Here is a 25011-nt window from a genome sequence, read left to right as displayed (position 1 = left end):
AATGTAATAATATACAGGGTGTTCCATTTAAAAAAATACAACTTTGATATTTTTTACTTATTTGGGACACTCTGTATCTTGTAAAATTATTTTTAAATTGTACCTCTAATAGTCCTTCATCGAACCCAAAACTTACAATTTGTAAAAATCTCATCGTTTAGCTACAATACTCCGTGTCGTATGTGGTGAACAACCCTGTATAGTATGTTGAATACACATGCCAAATTTGAACAATTTTCGCAAAGCCGATTTTAAGTAATTCGGGAAAAATTTTATCTGTTTTTAAATTACAAGACCTTTAACAAACTATTTACGATTTACCTGTAAAATTAATAGGGGAACCAATATTTGGACAGTTCAAAATTTGCATACCATTTCCTATGTTTCCAACGACGATGCACCACCCGGTATATGTTACGGTAATGTGATGCTTAGCTAGTTTATACAGGGTTCCGCAATAGTGCGTCGGGCATCTGTAGCTCCTAGAATAAAAAACTTGAGAATTTTGTTTAAGTATGTACGAGGATGTAATTCAAACCTAAGTATGTACGAGGATGTAATTCAGGAAAATATTTCTTCTATAGGGTGGCTCAAAAAAGTATGAGGAGATCGAGATGATTTTTCTAAATGAAACATCCTGTATATTATTGCATTTTTGGCTTCCTTTCAGATCACTTTAAATAATCCTAAGATATGACTAAATTTATTTCGTTAATTTTAGAGATATTATTAAATAAATAATAATAATAGCTAAGTTTTTTTTATATAAAAAACTATATTAGATATTAAAAAAAAATATATTAGATATTTCCTTTAGGTGATCTATACCTACTTTGCTATACATATCGTAATCTTAAATAATACAGGGTGTTCAAAATTCTACACCAAACTTTCTAAAATATAAAATAATTTTTCTTTGTTTTTTTTTTAATGCAACACCATGTATATTATTTTTTTACCACATGGAGAGTTAAAAGATGAACATTTTTTGTTTTTTTATGCAATACCGGCAGATTAACATATTGGAGGTTGTAAACAATTTAAATGTGGGAGTTGTAAGGTTTTACCTGAACCTTGAAACTTTTTTACTACCCTTAATAGGTAATGAGCCTGCAGGTATACGCACTAAATATCTTCAGAAGACTCTGTACAAACCACACAAAATATTACACAAATTAGCAACAGATGTAAAATTTTCTTTCCAAATAAATGTATTTAAAAATAAAAATAATTACAATTAATTACATCAAAACAACAACAGACTTATCTATAATTATACGCAATGATCATGTAGAGTATATTATTCTTTAGTCGTTTTGAGAAAATGCGACTGTGTTGAGGGCCAAGGGCCTTAAAGCAGCAGCATCGTCACGGAACATAAAAGAATTTCGTAGAAAAGACGAAATATTATGGTCGGCAAGTGGAAGGCGAAGAATTGTATTAACTCCGGCCACATAAAACATTAATTTAATTATTATAGTGGCCATTCCTGGAAGACGTAAGTTTTTATACGCTTCGAAAATTACTGGTGTGTGGCTGTTGTTATTGCCTCTCTTTTCTTTGCTCAAGATTAGGACGTTTTTATGTTTATATTTCTTGATTCAGATTAAAACTAGGCTATGCTTAGCATTTATAATGTAAATGTAACATGTTTTTTTTTTACTTTAAGACAATTAACATACGTGATGTTTTTCCTCTAATAGAATATTTGAAAGAACCTTCAATACTTTTAATAATTTAATGTAGCAGTTATCATAAATGTTATAATGGTCACAAACGTAGAAGTCAGATTTTATTACAGAAAATTACAACTTATATTATACCAGTAGTTCTTATGTGACAGTAAGTCTTATGTGACACATTAAGTATGTGCTGTGACATAATTTTATTTATATTCTAGAAGCATTTTTGTAGTTCTAAATCTACATGAATAATTTATTCAATTATAAATATCCCCATTGCTGAATGCAAATATTTTTAAATACAGAATAGTATATGAAAGCAAAGATATTTCGAAAAAATATTCACCAATTAATTTACTTTCCTCTGTCAGAAAAAGCAATGACAGAAGTATTGACAAGTTATCAAACAACATTTTAAATATAATCTCCTGCTTTGTCCCAACATATAATGCAACATAATACAAGTAAAATAAAAACAAACTCTTTTATTATTTACAATTTGACCACAGAAAAATAAACATAACACTGTATAATATCAAAAGACCCAGACTGCTAATAAAAATGCTAACCTGTGAAAGATTGTATCTTTATATTTGTTTCCAAAGGATTTTTTGTTTGCCCAAGCTCAGATTTTTCACAAAACACGTAAGACGACACTTAAAAAAGTACCGAAGTACAAAGTACAAAGTTTACAACAATAAACGTGAAATTTATTCAATTATAAATATTCCCATTCTTGTATGCAAATATTTTTAATAATTTTGTAAACTAAAATACAGAATAGTTCATGAAAGCAAAGATATTTTGAAAAAAAATATTCGCCATTTAATTTACTTTCCTCTGTCACAGAAAGCAATTACAGACTATTGACAAATTATCAAAAAATATTTTAAATAAATGCAAATATTTTCAGGGCTGGTAGATCTCGACAAAAGAAACTTATTTTCTCTTTACCGTTTTTCAAATAAATCCAAAATAACCGAGTTATTTTACTTTCAAAATTTCCAAAAAAAAATGATTTTTTGCTAAAATTTTGAAAAACACTGGATCTTTTCTGGATTTTCTTTTTTTGTAAATTTAATCTATTACCTATGTTGCCATAGTATCATCAAATTATGTTTTTAAGTAAAAAAATCCAAAAATTTAAAAAAAAGCCAAGTTTTCAAATTCTTTTTTTTGCGAAAAAATACTCATAATCGTGTTTCCGAGGTCGAAATATAATACCCCTAAAAATATTTGCATCACAACCTAACCTAACCACAGAAAAATAAACACAACACTCTAATATATAGTCTGTGAAGCGAATAACTTTGAATTTGACAGTTCCCGCGGGCTTTTCTAGTGTTAATTTTATTAGGTTAGCAACTTGTGGCTCTGCTGACGCAATGCCGTCTCTAATAAAACAGCCTCACTTGACTATGGCTGAAATCGCACTCCATAGTCAATGTAGATAGTTTTAGTGTTAAGAATAATAATTTGAAAAATATGTGGTCATTTTTTGACAAGTTTATATTAGTTTATTAATTGCAGTAAACATTATGTGGTGTGTGGTGTGAATATTTTATATCTAATTTTTTGGATTATATTCGACACTATTTTTTTCATATGACACAACACTGATGAAGGCTATAATGTTACCCGAAACGTTTTTTTTAAACCAAATAAAAATAATGAAAAACCAAATGAAAACTTAATCAGCGTTTTTCCCGAACTTAAATCCCAAGAAAATCAAAAATTTTAGAATAATTTTACATATAAAATGACAGCGATTTATTTCATAGCCATCGCTGACGCCTTTTTTTCTATGATATTGTATTAATTGCAAATATAATTTTTCGAACATTGATACTTGCAAAATATACATATAGATTTTGTGAATGCAAATAATAATACATCACTATTAGTAGATATTGAATGTTTTTTTGTTAAATTAGATCGATTTTCAAACTCCAAAATTTAAAATATATTTTACATTTTATCCATTATCTGATATACCTATTCATTATTTGTATATTGTAAAACATTTGCTGCATTTGTGTGGTTCATAGTTATTTGCCAAAGTATTTATTACTATAAATAGGAATATGTATTGTATTTATTAACTGTATATTATGTATATTTCATGTAAACTATATCATTTTTAAAATACAATGTTTATGAATGAACATGTATCAATAACAATGCATCATGAATACATGTTTTCCATGTATTCTACAACATATTTATTAATCCGTAGTATCTAACTAGCGTGACGTCATCAATCTCGCTCCGAGGCTGTTCTATTAGAGACGGCATTGGTCTGATATTTAGAAATCAAAATCAAAAGCTGATGCAGTGCCTTCTATTAAAAGATCAGCCCACGGGCGGACTTTTGTTTACTTCATCAGCTGTACATACTTAGATATTGGGCTAGATTCCATTTCATATTTTGTCGGTTGATTTTTGGTTTTAACTCTTTGATTTTTGGTATTATTTATTATTGTAGTGCAAAAAACTAATTATTTTGGTGTTGAAGTGACATAAACTACTACCAGATATATGGTCACTCTCGGTTTCGCATAAAAAAATAGAAATTTTAAAAATTACACGTTGTGCAAGTGATTTAACCTAAAAGTGTCCATACATTTTTTACTTATCGTGATTTTTGTGTGTGTTTTTTAAGACTCTAACAATTCATCAATAAAGCTTAAGTGGAGTGTGTTATTGGTGCTATGCCTCATCTTTGTTGTGTTTCTGGTGGAAAGGATAGTTACTAAGGATAGTTATTATACTAGGCAGCCTAAAGTGTCCGGAAGAGCAAGAAAAGTGGGTACGAGTTATAAATCAAGAGAATTTTATTGAAAATATCTTTAATAAATTTAAAAATAATATTCTCCCATGATGGTATTAATGAAAACTGGACAATTATGTTTATTTTATTCATATTGTGGAATCTCCACTCCAAGTGTTGCTGGTTCAGCTTCGATAGATTCAAACACGTAAGTAGGTATTATGATCTAGGGAAAAATAAAGAATATGTGTATTAGAGATCATGAAAAGATTATTATTTTGAGTTCAAATTTTAAAAAAGATTTTTGTAAAGACAAGACTGATACAGTTTAAAAGAAGAATGTGTTTTTGTTTGATAATATATAATGTATGTTAAGCATAACATATATTTGTTCAGTAATTTTAATGAATAGTATTGATTATTTATAATACCAAATTAATATCAAATATTTAAGTGATGGCTGAATACAATATGAATAAAATAACAATAAAATTGGTATATTTGCATAATACAAAATTAAGTTTTAAGAATAAAGGTGTTACTAAAATACTAAGAAATTCATATTTCTTTGTTTTTAATTGGTCTAATGTTATTTACATTTTACGTAAGAATTATACCGTATCATCGAAAAAAAATCGGCGTCTAGTTGGCTTGGAAATAAACATCGATGACATTCCCTAAATAACTGTACACATAAAATAATTAACTAGAATTTTACAATCTTGGAAAATTTGATATTCTTGAACCTTGATTCTAAATATTCTAAATTTTTTGATTTTCTTCGAATTTAGGTTCGGGAAAAACGCTGATTGATTTTTCATTTGTTTTTTCATTATTTTTATTTGGTTTAAAAAAAACGGTTCGGCTAACATTATAGCCTCCATCAGTGTTGTGTCATATGAAAAAAATAGTGTCGAATATAATCCAAAAAATTGCATATAAAATATTCACACCACGCACATAATGTTTACTGCGTACTCCATAGTCAATGTAGATAATTTTAGTGTTAAGAATAATATAATTTAAAAAAATATGTGGTCATCTTTTGATAAGTTTATATTAGTTTATTAATTGCAGTAAACATTATGAGGTGTGAATTATATTGTATATGTAATTTTTGGATTATATTCGATAACTATTTTTCTCATATGACACAACACTGTGAAGGCTATAGTTAGCCCGAAACGTTTTTTTAAACCAAATAAAAATAATGAAAACCCAAATGAAAACTTAATCAGCGTTTTTCCCGAACCTAAAATCCCAAGAAAATCAAAAATTTTAGAATAATTTAACATATAAAATGCCAGCGATCTTCATTTCATAGCCATCGCTGACGCCTTTTTTTAGATAATATTGTATTATTTGTAAATATAATTTTTCGAACATTGATACTTGCAAAATATACATATAAATTTTGTGAATGCAAATAATAATACATCACTATTAGTAGATATTCAATGTTTTTTGTTAAATTAGATCGATTTTCAAACCCCAAAATTTAAAATATATTTACATTTTACCCATTATCTTATGTACCTATACATTATTTGTACATTGTAAAACATTTGCTGCATATGTATGGTTCATAGTTTATTTGCCAAAGTATTTATTACTATAAATAGGTATATATGTTGTAGTTATTAACTGTATATTATGTATATTTCATTTAAACTATATCATTTTGAAAATACAAACCAAAAATCTGAGGAATAATTATGTTTTCCATGTATTCTACAACATATTTATTAATCCGTTATATCTAACTAGCGTGACGTCATAAATCTCGCCCGCAGGCTGATCTTTTAATAGAAGGCACTGGCTGATGACATTTTACTTTTGGCAATTATGACAATTTGAGTTGATTTTTGCAAGAAGAGGAAGAACTGTCACTTGTTTTATTATTTTCCTTTTCTATTTCACGAAAGTAAAAAGAGTTACCTATCTGATTCGTTCAGGCACTCAGTTTAAAGAATATCAGTAACTTTTTTGACAGAGGGATTTTATATTTGCCATGTTGGTAAAAAATAACGGTCAAAATTCAAAGTTATTCATTTTATAGACTATATCAAATGATACAGACCTAATAAAAATGCTAACTTGTGAAAGATTGTGTTTACATTTTTGTTTTCACAGGATTTTTCGTTACTTTGATAATACTCATAACATAACGTCCAAGCTTGGCCGTGCTCAGATTTTTCACAAAAAAAACACATAAGACGACACTTAAAAAAGTAAACAAGGCAAGAACTCGAAGGCCTTAATTTTTAAATAAACAACTGTAATGTTAATTTAACAACATTTGAAAACCGAAAACTGGCGTAGATGATTTTTTAATTCTGACTTATGTTATTGTTAATTATCGGAGACATTACATATCAACAGATAAATTTATTATTGTTATTGTTATCTTCAATCTAGCATTTTTCTGTTTACATCTGGTTTTGTATATCTTGTGTCCCTTCATTTTGTATAGGGTTTGTCTATATTTGTCTTCTATCTCTAAAAACATTACTCAGTACGCTGTAAGGTAAAAATTATTAATTGGTTTAAAATAGCTTTAGAGAGAAAAACATTTCACAATACTTTTTGAAGCAGTCGTATAAAATAATAAAAAAAAACACCGTCTTAATAGGCAGAGGAAAATTCGAATATTACGCAAAAATGTCGGACGATGTCGGCCAAAAAAAAAAAAGAGCAACGAAGAAAGCAACAAACTAAAAAATACGAGGTTCAAGTCGTACCGTACGGCCGTACTAGTGGTCTTCTCTCTGACCACGGCCAAGTCTTGGTCTTTAAGGGTCAGGGTCAGGTAAGGTCATTTCCCACGATAGCCGAGCCCGGCATGGCAACCTAACTCTTCGGAATTATAATACTTGTGTATTACAAGTTCCGCACATGGGATACATAACGCCCATTCCATCTCACCTGGTGGTGCTCGCTGAAATTTTTCTGGGTGTCGGGCATTTTGACGCGTTCGATGCAGTTTTTTTTTGTCTTTGAGCCTTGGCGGCGTGTGTGCTTGTGGGAGAGAGCCAAGTGACCAGAACGAGGCACATCGCTTTTAATATTGCACGTCCAATCAATTTTAGAATCGAACAGTCTGCCTATGGACTAATGGTTCGTCCATTTTATTCGTTTAAGGGTTTTACTTTCATGTACTGGGTAACAATTTTTGAAAAAAAAGCGACATGCACGGTGCACACTCCTGCCAAAACCCCTAGATTATAGATTATACAGGGTGGTCCGAACTGTATTCCGGAAACTTCGGCAACATATTCTGCTGATAAAAATAAGTAAAAAAGTTCGTATAAATATATGTCCTAAATGCTTAGTTTCGGAGGTACGCAGGGTGTAGGAGTTGTATTTTTATTTCGATTTTTTCCAAATAATTTATGAAATAACGTCAATATTTGGATGAAAATTGGTGTCTGGGAGTTTTTTGACATAAGAAATTTGATTTTGATGTCAATATGACACCTTACTTAAATTATCTGGAAAAAATCGAAATAAAAATGAAACTTCTACACCCTGTATCTCTGAAACTAAACATTTTAGGACATACATTTATGCGAACGTTTTTACTTATTTTTGTCTACAGAATATGCTGCCGAAGTACTCCCACGACTTGTTTCCGAGCCTACCCTTCTTCACGTGGACTGTCCAGACTCCTCCCTAACACTTATTAGAGCTGTATTGTAGGTAGAATACATTTTGGGTCTTGAATTCTTAGTACTAAACTAAAAAAATAATAAATTTGAGGAGCAGCCTTAGTTTAAGTACGAAATTTGTTATAATAATAAATACTGAGACTGAAGCAAAATCAATTGCTTTGTGTTATACATTTATAAGCAAATTATCAACATAGCCTAATCAGGTGAGAGAAAAACAATATCCCGTTTAGTTCTGCTACAATAAATGAATACGATTATTCCCGACAAATAAAAATAATGTAAACAAACAATACTGTCTACACCTTCATCTTTGCAATCTCCTGGGAACATCGCTACAGAAGCAAACACTTAAAAATCAAAGTATCTGTGCACTGGCACGTCGTTCAATGATTAAACAAACGTATCTGTTTATAAAAAGTACCTATTTAAAATGTTCTCGAAATAGTTAATATAATGTTTCATACTAAATGATGGTCTGAAACAATATAATAAACTATTCTTAGCTTCAGCCTTAAAAAATAAAAACAATATAAAAAAGAAAGTATATATTGATATTGTCTATGACTTTTGTGGCCATTCATTGAAAAAAACGTGAAAATATCGCCACTGAAACAGAACAGGCTTTTTACTAGCAAATAAACTAGCTTAAATTCAGAAGCAAATGAACAAAGAAAAAGTATTTAAAATGACTGAATGTAAAAATACCGGGTGAGTCTTAAATAAGTACAAATATTTTTAGAGGTAGAGTATATTTTGATCCCAGAAACACATTTGTGAGGTTTTTATCACAAAAAAATATTTTGAAAATTTGGCATTTAAAAAAAACTTGAAACTTTTTTAACTTTTAGTTAAAAAGCATATCTTCATACTATGGTAACATAGGTAGTAGATTAAATATACAAGAAAACTCAGAGAAAACCCAGAAAAGATCCAACAAGTGTTCGAGAACACTTTACAGCGTTTTCAGATGGAGCGGAGCGTCCGCGCGTACCGTCCGCCAATTCCATGAGTTTAAATGAACGATTTCACATGGGTCGCGTATGCTCCGTCCGGATGAGCTATCTTAAAAAAACATACGCGCGGACGGTCCGTTCCATCTGAAAGCGTTGTAACAGCGCTTTCAGATGGAGCGGACCGTCTGCGACGGAGCGTCCGCGTCTTTGAGCAAGTACCATGAGTTTATATGAACTATTTCACATGGTCGCGTATGCTCCGTGCGACGGAATTCGTCCGACGGCTATCTTGAAAAAAACACGACGGACGGTCCGTCGCGGACGCTCCGCTCCATCTGAAAGCGCTGTTAGTTTATTCGCATTGACACGTCTATTAAAACAGTTACAATATGAACCATACAATTATTAGTCTAAAATAATTCAAAATTATGTATTTTTTTCTCAATTCAAAAATTATGAAGGAAAAATTATACAAAGATGGTGAATAGATCTGTTCCAATTTTAGAATAAAACAAAAACAAGGAAAAGACAAAAAACCTTTTTGTAGCCGCCTAGAGGCTGTAAAAAGCGTCCATTTATATTTTTTTATGTATTTTCTTGAAAGTGACCGCTTTAGGAGAGCAAGTACCACGAAAATATGACAATCACAACGAAAATTTTACATAAAACCCATCTAGCTCGCATACCTAATGAGCCCGGCCGTACACATTTTGTATAATATCTACTGGGCGATCTCCTTCACGGAAATTTATGTGGGTACTCTAAAATTTTAACGAGTGGTGCCCCTCGCCGGTACAATATTGGGCATTAAAATGACAATACAATAAATGTTTGTGTGTTAAAAAAAATTAAAAAGTTGAACAGCAATCAAACATAATTCAAACGTCACTGCCTATATAAATGATGTTGGACAAGCAACGGGCCTTGTGATTAATGGCATAACCTATTCGTTATATGATGATGAACTTGAAATATTTCACTTGGATGGGGCCTGTGCATTTAACCGTCTATGATCCCATCTTAAGCGATCTTAGAATCGATAGCCATATCATTACCAATCGATAGAAATAAAAGTCTATAACAAATTGATTAGTTCTAAGTAGATTCAGAAAAGACATTGAGCTGCATTCACATTTTCATTTTTTTTCACCTGTGTGAAATAACAAAGCTACAATTTTTTTTTTTTATTTATTTATTTCCCTAGTTTTTATGGATAAATGTAAGCACTAGTTTGTAGGCAAATGTAAGAAAGTAGTAGAAACGTTTAAAATAGATGTATTTTTTACGTGATATACAGGGTGGTCCGAACTGTACTCCGGAAACTTTAAAGTTTTTTTAAGTTATTACTCTTCAAAACAGTTAAAATCCATATAGGTGGCGCCCCCTACAAATAGGAGTCATATTGACATCAAAATCAAATTTCTCAAGACAAAAAACTAACAGACCAATTTTCATCCAAATATTGATGTTGCTTCAGAAATTATTTGGAAAAAATCGAAATTAAAATGAAACTTCTACACCCTGTATCTCCAAAACTAAGCATTTTAGGACATACATTTATACGAAGTTTTTGCTTATTTTTATCTGCAGAATATGCTGCCGAAGTTTCCGGAATACAGTTCGGACCACCCTGTATAACTCTTTGAAAGCAATCTTAACCCTTATCTGTTAATGTAAAGTGTGTCACAGCAGAATAAGAAAAAAACAACATTCCACTGAACTAGACGTATACCTATTTAAAATATAAATAGAAACCTGTTTTCTAATTTTATCCTTCGCAAATTTATACAGCTCTTTATCCATTCATTGAAGAATACGCAGAATGAAATTTAGTTATGAACTATATAGTGAATACAAAAATCCAAATTTTATGTTCCATTTGTTACACAGTGTACAAACAAAAAGAACCAACCAACAAATACTTTGTTACGTTGTGATAATCTTATTTTATCCATCGCAAAAATTTTTACAGATATTCCATCCATTGAAGAAACACAATAAGCATTTTTCCACTTGTTACGCACTGTGTACAAATAAAAAGAAAAGACCAGCGAATGCTTCTTTAAGTGATGCAATTAAAATTGAATCCGGATAGCAGCATGTCTACCTGTTATGCAAATCAATCTTCACCACCCAAAAGCACACCAACGGAGGGAATGTTTACAACACCTAATAAAAAGTGATTTTTATCTGGTTTCCTTTAAAATATACGTATATCGGGTTTTCCGCTACCAAACGGCAGGCCTGTTGGGATATTTAAATTAATTAGCATATTTAGTGGACACTTCTAGACCACTCTAATAGCGCATTTGTATTCATAAACCTGTTGATTATGACTTAGTTAGGAACACATAATATTATATGTATTGTGATAATTTTAATTAATATTTTGGCTTGTCTGATTTTACTCTTTGATATTATAGCCTTTATTAAACTTTGTTAATTTTCTATAAAATTGTTTATGAATTTTTAGTTTTTTATCAGTTGGTTCAGTGGATTGTTAAAATAAAATTTTATTGCAGCCGTTCAAAGAGGTAGAGTGCCCCCATCGCAACCAGCGTTGCCAGGTTTACCAAATCAGTTCCTCAGTTCAACAGATCCCGTCACGACGTCACTCAACAACCATTCGTACCTCAGTAGTTACATATCCTTACTTTTAAGAGCCGAGCCATATCCCACCACCACGAGGTATGGCCAATGCATCCAGCCCAACAATATCATGGGCATAGAGAACATATGTGAATTGGCTGCAAGACTGCTTTTCTCTGCCGTGGAGTGGGCAAGAAATATACCTTTTTTTCCCGATCTCCAGGTGACTGACCAGGTACGGACATAGTACGACCTACATAGTATTATTTCTTATCAAAACCAAATGTTTCTTTGATCTAGGTGGCTTTGCTGAGGCTAGTTTGGTCAGAACTATTTGTTCTAAACGCTAGCCAGTGCTCGATGCCTCTGCATGTAGCGCCTCTGATAGCAGCAGCAGGGTTACATGCATCCCCCATGTGTGCAGACAGGGTAGTACAGTTCATGGACCATATTAGAATATTTCAAGTGAGTACCAACAGAAAACAAATAAACGTAATCTCAAATATGTTTGTCTTCTTTTTTTAGGAACAAGTAGAAAAGCTGAAAGCACTGCATGTGGATTCTGCGGAGTACTCATGTCTGAAGGCTATAGTACTCTTTACAACGGGTAAGTTTAGTTTTAAGGATAACTTCGGATTTGACAGAAAAAGAAACTAATTTTTTCAGACATGAAATTTGACGATTTTGGTCATGTCGCTAATAAACTTACTACATTTTTTATCATCATTGTTTATTAAAGTTCACATAATTGCGTACTTTTCAAAAAAATAGATTTTTGGATGAATTTTGGCAAACCATAATTATTTTATTAACTAATTACTCTAGTTAATTTGACGCCTAGCGACAAAAACTACATGCAACTTTTTAAAAGCATATTATTAAAATTGTTATTTTCATTAGGATTATGGTGGTATTGCGATTTTCACATCTTCTATGAGAAAACGAATATATAATATTAATTTTATTAAAACTAAAGCTTTAACTTACTAAAAAATCTACACAAAAGAATTATTTCAATTCCCATGTTTTTTTTTTGTTAAAATAAATTCAGTAGTCGATGAGCTGACGCAGAAATTTAAAATGGTTGTTAAAGAAACAACTTAAAACGAAAAATCCCATAAATAAGACAATAAACGGCTATAAAGGGAACTCGCAGGTAGTACATTAGTTCAATGAGAGAGTTCAGCGGAAAGGTCAATAACGCCAAGACGCAAAGCGTTTTGTGAATGACACGTGACATGTCAATAAAAACAAGTGCCGAAGAGTGGCAGTACCAAGACGGTTGATTAGACGTGGTGGTGCTTGCTTGTGCGATGCGAGGCCGAGTTCGCGTGTGTGAATTTGGTAAGCAAGTTGGGTTACGAAAGGTCGTGACTCCTCGGTGGTACGAGCTTGCGGGCATATCGCTGGCCAGAAGAAGTACTCTCCTATCAGGGGCGTGCACAATTAAAAAAAAGAATACATCCTATCAAAAACGAGGAAAAATCAAAATATATATTTATAATTAAAATATATAGACGTATATGGAAAGCATCTGGTCGGGATTGTATCACAGGAGCAATACACGCTTGGAATAACAGAGGGGGACCACAAGAGAATAGGGTGGAGAAGACAAGGTAAGCACACGTGATCTAGAGATTTATATCCCTCAAATGGCAATGATCAGGATACCAACAAACCTAAACGAGAACAAAACCAACCAAATTTAGTTCCGCATTTGTCCAAAAATAGTTTTCTTCATTTTGAGGTGCTCCCTCCCTCTCAACGAAAATTGTTGATAACTATAGAGAGATTTCCTCGTCTTTCTGCTGTTCTGACGAGTGTTTGAACATCCTGGCGACTCACTTATGATTTTCATCCACGACATCTGTCTTCTGCCTGGACCTTGCTTCCCTTCAATTTTACCTTTGATGATAAGGGGTAGTTGGTGATATTTGTCATTCCTGAGAATATGACCAAAGTATACGATTCCTTTGATTCATTACAAATATAGAAGCTCTTCCTCTCTCTCTCTTGGTTCATTCGATGCAATGTATATTCATTTGACATGTGCTCTACCCAAGGCATCTTCAGCATTCCACGAAATATCAATATTTTGGAAGCGTCGATTTTTCTCATAGTAGTCATTTTCAGGGTCCAGGATTCCATTCCATAATAAGTGTAGCACTTGACCATAACATCAATATTAAATCTTTATGACAAAAGATTTGTTTCATTCTGAGAAATGTGCAGGGCCCTGCGCTATCCCGGCTTTAATCTCTATATCCTGAACCAAGTCCTCAGTAATCCAAGATCCAGGATACCTGAATTTGATTACTTGCTCTATGTAACTGTGATTTGCTTTTATGTTCGTTCGTTGATGTCCTTTTTGCTTGTTCGTTCGTTGATGTCCTTTTTTTGTCCGTCTTTGAGGTCGATCGTCTTTTTAGAAACGATCAAGGTTTTAGTTTTACGTCCATTGAAGTTGAAGTCCTATTGTAACTCTATTCAACAATTCTTGTAGGCTAATATAACCGTACCATCAACGTATATTATGTTGCTTTTTTTAACATTAACTTATTTACAATGATTGATCAAAAGACCATTAATACTTCAAAAAAACTGGGAAATATTCAGGACATATTTGGCAATTATAATTGTATCAATGACCTAGGTACGCCTATGGCCCCAGTTGCAAAGTACGGTCGCAAGTACTGCCTTCTCTCGCCCCCGTGCCCCCCTGGTCCCCCACCACCCGCTACGACGTAGCGATCTCCACCTCGGGCCAAAAGAAGAAAAGAAGAGAGTACCTGCAGATAGAAACTGACACAGTAAATACCGGAACTGGTATGGTACTAGAGTTCGTGCAGGGAACAACCGCCGGTGCTAAACACATCAGGGTCTGCTCGCAGAGCCGGCCTGTGACCTCTACTTCCGAATAATGGTCAAAAGATTGCGTTGCACGGGCTTAGAAGAACAGACGAATGGATGGATTGATGCTCTGGGGGACTTGAACTCCGTACTGTTTAGTAGATTTATGTCTCAGGCTATTTATCGTAATAATTAGGAAGAGAACGTCTAGCTATAAGCTGTATTCTGGGAATATTTTTCACGTATTGGTGTCTTTTAAAGAACGATCATTATTACGTTAATTCAAAAAAGAGTTTAATAATGCTTCAAAATTTAGACTGACAGAATACACCGAATCAATTTTCTCTAGAAATGGTGATCTTTAAGAACTAAATTCGAACTATAAATCCAATTTTCACGAAACCATTTGTAGACATTTTGTGACAATGTAATTTTCTACAATACAACCAACCTTTAGACCCAAAATGGAATATTAAATATCAATTGTTGTTATGGAAATGCTATGCTATTGCGTTTTTACATTATGCGTGACTTGAAAAATATAGTGCGTTACTTTGTGAATTTGTGTTATTTTGTGAAAAAAAACACATCCAAAATTGTAGTAATGAAACGATTTCATGAGAAAGAAAAATGTGATACTTAATACATATATCTAATATATTGGAGTGTGAGTGTACCAATACTATAATTGTTTTTTTTATAAATGTCCCAGCTAAAAAAATCTCTGTTAGAGATATAAGACAGGTTAAAATGTTATCTAGCGTATACAATATGGGAGATATTTTTTCTGGAATAAATCTCCAAAAAGTCTGGCAATATTCAGTTGCATAACTTGGAAAATATAAAATACCCAGTTTACATTATGCATGTCCTGGAAAAACTCAAAGCTGTACTCAAGAACTTGGAAGACTACATCCGTAACTTGGAATAGGAATCCTGCAACGGTCTAACACACTCGAAGAAGTTACTCTGGAAGTTACCACCGAGAAAAATCAAATATTTTTCTTGATTTAAGTAATAACAATTGTCGGATTGTCACGGGGTTTGCTAACAGGACACTGTCTCCTCCATGAACACCTCAGTAGATTGAAGCTAAGAAACAACAATTGCAGATTTTGTGGGGAAAATGAAGAAACACCTCATCGTTGAGTGCACAGAGATGACAACCATTCGTACCATAAACTTTGGTACGACTGATATTGGAGATGGAGAACTACCCTCTGTAAAACCCTGTCAGATACTGGCTTTTATTAAAGTATGATGAGTTATTACTCAAGAAAGGGGAGCACAATAGAGAAAATCCAAATCCAGAAAATTTTCCAGACTTTAAGAGAATCTCAAGGGTATGAATATCTAGTCATGTCTTTATTTTTACATAAAAAAATCATCAAAAAATGTTGGAATTTGGTCAAGACGATGGATTTTAACTTCCAAAAAATAGTACTTTATTTTTTGTCTGAAAAAAAAAACAAAAATGTAGGAACATCCACTTGTGCAGGGCCGTTCCTAGCGAGCGTGCAGAGCGTGCACGCACGTAGGCGCAACATTTTGGGGCGCAAAATCGAAGGGTCAATCAGTACTTTGTAACAAAAAACCGGTACGCTTTCTTGCCAATAAACAAATACTTAAACACACATCATAGGATAAAGTTTGCTTAGCGTCTTTTTTGCGTTCGCACCGAATAAACAAGTCTAGGGCAATCTGTCGGCAACACATTGTTCTCATCTATTTATTTTTCATTTTATTCATTTTATGGAAAGCACTGTTCATTAAAATGTTGTATCCTATGTTATAGGGCTTGTTTCTCTCTACAATTTCCTGTCTCACAATGTACCGTTTGTGTCGGGGAAGGGATCATAGTTTCATAGTTGTTGATTTTTGAAAGAAATCAGTACATGTATATTATTTCGTATATTTTTCATTTTATTGATTTTATGGAAAGCACTGTTCGTTAAAATGTTGCATCCTATGTTATAGGGCTTGTTTCTTTCTACAATTTCCTGTCTCATAATGTACCGTTTGTGTCCGGGAAGGGTTCATAGTTTCATATTTGTCGATTTTCGAAAGAAATCAGTACATGTATATTATTTCCTATTTTTAGTTTATTGTTTTTATGTATTTCATATAAAATGGGTCAGTTTTTTTCTATTTTTGTTACTAAATATTTTTGTGGTTTTGTTTGTTTTATTTATTTAATAAATGTTTTTATACTTTAATTAGAATAGTTTTTTTTACATTTCCAAATTCATATTGCTCGTTTGTCGCAGAATATAAATTCTTTAAATTTTTGAGATTAAGATTAAAATATATAATTGATTTAAATATAAATAGGGCGCACCAAAGAATGCTGCACGTAGGCGCCATATACCCCAGGAACGGGCCTGCACTTGTGTGTCTTAATAAAATCTGGTGATTTATAAAAATCATCAAAAAATATATGAAAATCCATTTTCCAAATTCCTTTTCATTTCATTTTGACGATATCGTCCGTGGAAAGCCGAGCCGGTTCAAGTTGTTGCAAGTAAAAGTTCAAGGTGTGAAGATGTGGCCGACAGGGGACAATAAACGTATTGTCTTGCACTTTCATTACAAAGATAACGGTTGAATAAACAAATGCATTGTTGAAATTGTGCTGGGCAGGCCAGTATTGTGCCCGCATGGCATCGCACCTATTATCTAGTTCGGGTCCATCCTCGACTCTTTCATTTTATGTCACGGCCTTAGTTTTATCGCTACATAACGCCGCTGAATAGGTACCCCTCTATTAAATGCGCTCAATAAAATTCATTAGCGCTTGCTGTGCGCGTTTTGTTTGCTGAGATGAGCTAGTTTTCAGTTTACGGACGTCCGATATTTTTTTTTCATTATTACATATTATTGTAAAAGTTACACTGTGCATTTATTTTAGTTTTAAATAGATTTCGCCAATTTTAATTTTCTTAAAGTATACCTAAAAGTGCGAAAATACGAGATATATTTTTATAAATACACTTTATAAAGCTTTACGCAGAATTTATAATATACGAAATTCCAATAATTAGTTTTCTGACAGAAGGAAACAAATTTTCTGATTTTTGAATGTCAAAGGAAGCCAGATAAAATAAAAAAATATTATGCCTTAAAACTAAATCTTAAATAACTTAAAAACGATTTATGCAATAAAAAATGGGGGTACCCATTTAAAATAAGAAAGTTGTTGTGAACTTCCGGTATTTACGGAAGTGCAGCCATATTGAAAATATTTTTAAACGATAGTTCTCGTTGTGAAACAATGATGTGAAAAAAATCTCCGATTTAGATATTATAGATTTAGAAACTTCCAATGCACGCTCAGCCTAGCACACTCAAGACTGTATATGTCACGTTCAAAGTCCTATTAAGGTGGCGTAGATCTGAAATCTGTTCTAGATGTTTTCAATTTTATGATTTGTGTTAATGTCATTTTTTACAAGTTTTCAATGTACAGCTGGTTCCAAAAAAAAATGAATACGACTCTTTACAAATTTTTTTCGAATATTTTAGCAGTGTATATTTATGTGTCAAGTATTTTGACATGTTAAGGTTATTGTGATTATTGAATAAAAGAACTTTGTTTTTGACAAAGTGGCAAATAAATTTTTCAGAATGTCAGCATGACATGAGTAGAGAAATGGGTGATTGATATCATAGAATATACTGCCCGAAATAATAAAAATATGTTTTAAATCGTATTCAATTTTATTGGAACCAGCTGTACTTAGACAAATAGAAAACCTGCTCTTAAAATTATGAAAATTTCAGGATTTGTAGGAAATTTTATTCAAAGGCTTAATTATTTTGGTTTTTTAAGAAACTTAATTTTTCGAATCCTTGTTTTTGCACAGTTTTTCATGATAGATAAAATGTTACGTACATGTCATACTGGACTCGTAAGACCAAAATGGCTTACATTTTTGTATTCTACCTCAAATCGGTGACCTGACTAAAATCAACAAATTTCGACTATCTACGAAAAAAAGTCGAAAAATTGACCATTTTTGGCTAATTTTTACAAATTCTCAAAACCCTTAGAAAAATAGTAAACCTATTCATAAAATTATGAAAAATTCAGCATTTTGTAGAGAATTTTAAGTAGATTTAGAATATACAGGGTGGTCCGAACTGTATTCCGGAAACTTCGACAGCATATTCTACAGATCAAAATAAGTAAAAAAGTTCGTATAAATGTATGTCCTAAAATGCTTAGTTTCGGAGATACAGGGTGTAGAAGTTTCATTTTTATTTTGATTTTTTCCAAATAATTTCTGAGGTAGCGTCAATATTTGGTTGAAAATTGGTATCTGGGAGTTTTGTGACACGAGAAATTTGATTTAGATGTCAAAATTACTCCTATTTGTAGGGGGCGCCACCTACATGTGTTTTAACTGTTTTGAAGAGTAATAACTTTTCGACCGTATCTGTATAAAAGCATTGACTAAAAAAATATACATCTCCATGACTTTTTATGTAAAAAATGTTTCTTCATAAAAATCGCTATGAGCAACTGTTCTCAAGATATTTAAAATGGAAATAGTCAATACCATGTCATTATTGACAAAAAATAAGCACACGTTGAATATAGTTAATTGACTGAAATAATAAATTTTTATTTTTTTAAATTAATCAAGTTTTTCTGCGAAAAAATGATGATTAAACAGTTTCTTATGAACTATTGACACAAAAAGATTTCAAATTTATGATTTCAGTCTAATAACTATTTAGTCAACATATGTTTAATTTATGTCAATGATGACAGGTATTGATAATTCCGATTCCAAATACCTCGAGAACCATTACTCGTAGCGATTTTTACCAAGAAACATTTTTTATGTAAAAAAAGTCGTATATGTATATTTTTTTACTCAGTAGTTTTATACAGGTACCGACGAAAAGTTAATACTCTTCAAAACAGTTAAAACACATGTAGGTGGCGCCACCTACAAATGGGAGTCATATTGACATCAAAATCAAATTTCTCATGTCAAAAAACACCCATCTACCAATTTTCATCTAAATGTTGACGTTACTTCAGAAATTATTCTGAAAATCTTAATCTCCGAAACTAAATATTTTAGGACATACATTTATAGGAACTTCTTTACTTATTTTTATCTGCAGAATAGGCTACCGAAGTTTCCGGAATATAGTTCGGACCACCCTGTATATAATAATTTAAAGGCTTAAGTATTTTGGTTTTGTAAGCAACGTAATTATTCGAACCCTTGTTTTCGCACGATTTTTCATGTTAGCTTTAATGTCACCTACTATACCATACTAAACTCGTAAGGCCAAGATGGCCTACATTTTCGTATTATATGTCTTTTAATTAGTAGATAATTGTCAGTTTTTTAGCAAACACGTGTAAAGTCAGTTACGTAATTAAGAGAGACCTTTTCCGAGGCTTATTAGATTACTTCTCGCATGTGATCATAATAATTCTTGCCGCCGGCAATTACCAATGCACAATCTGTCGTAGGATGACTAATGCCGAGATATGCCCTAATATGCACTTTTTAGGGCCGTTCAAGGGAAAAAGGCGAGTGAGAAAGAGGCAGGAAACTCCCCGTCGCCATAAATCGCATCATATAGCACAATAAACTTCGGGGATATTATATTTTGGTGTAATGCGATATAAGTGTAACACACCCAGGGTGATATGGAAATCGAATAAAGTGGCAAAACGGCTTTTTATTTCTTTTTTCGCCCTTCCGACGACTCACCATATGCCAGTGATATTTGCCGATTACCTACGACATTTAAAAAGATATACTCTTGGATCTGACTTTTACCTCTGAGGCTCCAAAGGTCGCGAGGGGGTTAATTGTTGGAATTTATTATACTAGAGGGACAGCTTAACCCTTAATAGAGAAATGCATAACCTTTTCTCGGTCGACACTTCGTCTATATTTGAAAAATTCCCTAATATAAAACTTTCGTCGTTTTATTATTTATTTAAATCTTCAGGACTTCTTATTCTATAACTAGATTACTTTATGTCCCACATTTACCCATAACTATAACTATACTCTTAAATTTTAATTCGTATACTATGAAAAATTCATACACACAAATGGAACTATTAATGATATCACCCTATATATAGGGTAACCCATTTGAAAAAATCATAATCATTAATGACCACATGACATATCACATGCCCTTTCTTTTTAATGTTTTTATTTCGATTTGACAAAAATTCGTAAAAAGTAGTGCCTAGTTAACTAGAATGTCCAGCTAGAACTCTAATTCGAAACATACAGACTTATTAATATTTATCTATATTTTATCAAATTTATTTGTATATTAATATTAATCGATTGTCATTGCAAGACCACGTTTTGCCATCGTTTTTTATATGGTATTTTTAGACCTATTATATTTCCCAAATAAATATGTATAATATTTTAATTTGTATAAATTTTTCATGACTTTCCAAAGACAATTGATTTTTTTAGAGTCCGATTTCAATTCATTTTGTTTTCAAAATGGAAAAATTTATTTGCTGGGGTATCCGATAACTAAGTAACTAAACAGAGACCCCTGACAGACTGGTCCAACAATAGAGAAGTTAATTTAAAGAAAACAATGAAAAGTTGGGGGAAAAACGTGCATGTAATTATTCCAGTCCCATTTTTTTAGAGGGATGTAATGTGGTAAATCAATGACTTGCCACCCTCCCCGAAAGTTTTCTGCTTAACGATTGATAAAATTATCTATTTGACTTATTTATTACCGTTATAATGAATTTATTTATTGTTATTTATAATTTTTTTTTTATAAACACAACTTTTTTAATACAAATTTGCCTAAAAACATAATATAACTTGAAGAAGTATACCATATCCGTTGATTCAAAATATGAAATATATGTCATAATTTTTAGGAACTTTTAGGTAGATTTAGAATATATAATGATTTACAGGCTTAAGTGTTTTGGTTTTGTAAGAAACTTAATTTTTCGAACCCTTGTTTTCGTACGATTTTTCATGATTGATAAGATAAAATGCTACTAATATACTATGTACAGAGTGGGTCAAATTCGACGCTTTTAAATGGAAACACCCTTTTCTATAGGAGATAGACGAAAACTAATCTCGGTATCTGGAGCTCAATTTCCATCAAAAACATAATGGTGAAAACCGCATATCGATATCTGTTACCGTTTATGAGTTACGGGGTGTTTTTCAAAAATATGCATTTTTAACAAATCGCTGTAACTTTTTTTCTATGGAAAATTTTGTATTTTTGTGAAAACATTTCCAAAGCACTTTTTTACATAGAATTTAATGGTTTAAGCATAATTTTTTTAAAATTAATATTTTAAGGATTATCAACAGAAAATTTTATTTTTTATATGGGACACCCTGTATATTTTTAATTTATTGAAAAGAATTTAAAATTACCTTTCCAAAAATATAACACACTTGATATTTTGCTCGATTACTCTTCGAAATATAGAGTATATAAAAATTCGCCCACTTTAAATAAGTAGGCTTTGAACGACACCGGCTGTAATGCAAAAAAAAATCTAGCTGTGAGCATCAATTAAAACGAAACTAATATTTGCTATGAGAGATGCAGAATTTTATAACAATTTAAAATATATTTAACCAACATCAACAATTTTAAACTATATCTAATAACAATAAAAATAAATAGCAAACCAAGACATGAGATTTTGGTACAGGTATTCGACATATCGACCGCCTTCTGTTATGGACAGACGGGGCAGTTTTTGAACATTTCTCGCGGATTAAATTAACTCAGTGGGGGTTAAAGATACCCTCTGATAACTGCTAAGTATTTTTAATTCTTGTCGTCTAGATTATACGGAAGAATAAGGAACCTTTATTCTTCCGCAAATATATCCATAGGATTAGATCCATGGGCACTAAGTCAGGCGGCCTCGACGGCCAACGGCAGGGATCTTGTTTAGCTATCCAATTATTCTTGAAATTGGCTGCAAAAATTTCCTGATAACTTCAGCATTCAGAGGCGGTGCGTCGTCTTGCTGGAAAAATATGTTTTCGAGTTCCAATAAGGGCATATCATCAATAAGGGGTCCAAAGCCTACTAGTTAAAAGTGGCGAACTTTTAAAAATTCTGTATTTCGAAAGGGATTATAACAAAATATCAAGTGTGCTATATTTTTGGAAAGGCAATTTTAAATTCTTTTCAGTTAATTAAAAATATAGAGGGTGTCCCAAATAAAAAATCAAGTTTTCTGTTGATAACTCTTAAATTATTAATCTTAAAAAAATTATACTTAAACCATTAAATTCTACGTAAAAAGATGCTTTGGAAATGTCTTTATAGAAATACAACATTTTCCATAGCAAAAAAGTTACAGTGATTTGTCAAAAATGCACATTTTTGAATAACACCCCGTAACTCCGAAACGGTAACAGATATTGATGTGCGGTTTTCACCATAATGTTTTTGATGAAAATTGAGCTCAGACACCGATATTAGTTTTCGTCTATCTCCTATACAAAAGGGTGTTTCCATTTAAAAGCGAATTTGACCCACCCTGTAAAGCTCATACTGAACTCGTAAGGCCAAAATGGCCTATATTTTCATATTCTAATTAGTAAATAATAGGAGTTTCATCAAAATTGGTGACCTGACCAAAATCGACAAATTTCATGAGTATATGCATTCAATAGCCAAAAATTCACCATTTTTGGCTATTTTTTACAAGTTTTCAAGATCCTCAAAACACCTACTCGTAAAATTATGAAAATTTCAGTATTTATAGGAAACTTTATGTAGGTTTAGAATATATAACGGTATAAAAGCTTAAGACTTTTTTTTAAGAAAATTAATTTTTCGAACCCTTGTTTTTGAACGATTTTTCATGTTAGCTATAATGTTACGTACATATCATACTGAACTCGTAAGGCCAAAATGGCCTTCATTTTTGTGTTCTACGCCATTTAATTAGTACATAACAGAAGTTTTACTAAAATAGGAAACCTCACCAAAATCAATAACTTTCATGTATGGAAGAAAGTCGAAAAAATTACCATTTTTGCCTATTTTATAAAATTATAAAACTTTCAGAATTTGTAGGACATTTTATGTAGATTTAGAATATACATATAACGATTAAAGGCTTTTTCTGATTTTGTAAGAAACTTAATTTTTCGAACCCTTGTTTCCGCATGATTTTTCATGACAGAGAAAATGTATTATTTGTATAATCTACATAAACTAGTGTATTTTATTCATTTCAAAACTTGTATTTACAAGTGTAGTTAGTTCAAAGAAATTAAGAAACTCTTGAAGAGGGTCTCTTTTGAAGTAATTTTCTAATTAAATTCAAAAAGAAAGAACCTGAGATAACCTTTACCGTGTCAGTACAGCTAGCGTTTTCCCTGAGCGCTAGATGAAGTCTACAATTTACCGCAGAACGTAATCTAGGAAGAGCAAAATACACTCTCGTCTTTAACATTAATCTAATGATGGGGTTTATCTTTAAGAAAATTACACAGACCTAGGATTATACCGCATTTAGCGCAAAATATCCAACTATAAAATTTTACTGCCGTTATTAGAACTGTTTTCTAATGAAGTACCCATAGAGTACTCGGACACGATATTGTACCGGCTTCGTGAACAGTTCATCTTTATGGCTTGTTGTATTTTACGGAGATAATAGTTCTGCAAAAAATATACCGCCTGTCCGGCCTTCCTGGTTTTGATATAATCACTAAATGCATTTTTTTCGATTTAACAGAACAACATTTTTCAAAAATAATAAGTATATATTGGAACTAGGGCAATTCTGTTTTAATACAATCATATTCATATATTTTAAATAAAGTACCTATACAGGTTTTAAGATAGAAGTTGAAAACAGAGTCAAGTACAGATTTTCCACAAAAAATACGTAATATGAAATTTAAAAATGTAAACAAAGAAAATCTCCAAGGCCTTAACTTGGACATAGAATTTTAGAATTTTAGAATGAGTGGGAGGGGGGTTAATCACTTCGACCTTAGGGGAGAGCGGGTACAGTTGTAACAGTTTTTAGAAATTTATTTTTCAAAAATAGAATGAGAAATTTCGCGAAGTGTACTTATTATCTTTAGATAGCCTAGACATTTATCATCAAAATGCACATAAGAAATCGAAGGTATATTCACCTATGTAGTCTTAAAAAAGGCAACAGTGGTGTGATGACATGTGTTACAATTGTACCCCGCGGTGGTACAGTTGTAACATAGAGGAGGGACAAATGTAACGTGTTTAGTATATTGATTTTTCATCTGAAGCAAATAAAATGTTAGCTCCTAGAATCTGACAAACGTTAAGATATGATTTGGATGCATTCAAATAATAATAATTGCTAGAAAATGAATGCCAACTTTTATTTACAATATGTGAAAAAACTGGTGCAGACAACAATCTTAAAAGTTATACCTATTCTATAGAATTTTTTCTAAGAATAATTCTAACCTAGTCACAATCGTAGA

At 31.9% G+C, this 25011-nt stretch overlaps 1 protein-coding gene across 1 annotated transcript in view; it reads left to right on the top strand.

Moving 5' to 3' along the window:
• The window catches only part of LOC115876720 (steroid receptor seven-up, isoforms B/C), a 62840-nt gene that overhangs the window by 18163 nt on the left and 19666 nt on the right, over nt 1–25011 (top strand). The window contains exons 3-5 of the mRNA XM_030892622.1: nt 11599–11900; nt 11966–12130; nt 12191–12272. Coding sequence (XP_030748482.1) covers nt 11599–11900; nt 11966–12130; nt 12191–12272 — 549 coding nt within the window. The remainder of the gene's footprint in view (nt 1–11598; nt 11901–11965; nt 12131–12190; nt 12273–25011) is intronic.

Source organism: Sitophilus oryzae, unplaced genomic scaffold (genome assembly GCF_002938485.1).
Source record: "Sitophilus oryzae breed Bouriz unplaced genomic scaffold, Soryzae_2.0 scaffold_1440_pilon_pilon, whole genome shotgun sequence".
Classification (NCBI taxonomy): domain Eukaryota; kingdom Metazoa; phylum Arthropoda; class Insecta; order Coleoptera; family Curculionidae; genus Sitophilus; species Sitophilus oryzae.
The sequence above is the reverse complement of the archived record's forward strand: the minus strand, read 5'-3'. Positions and strand labels throughout refer to the sequence as shown.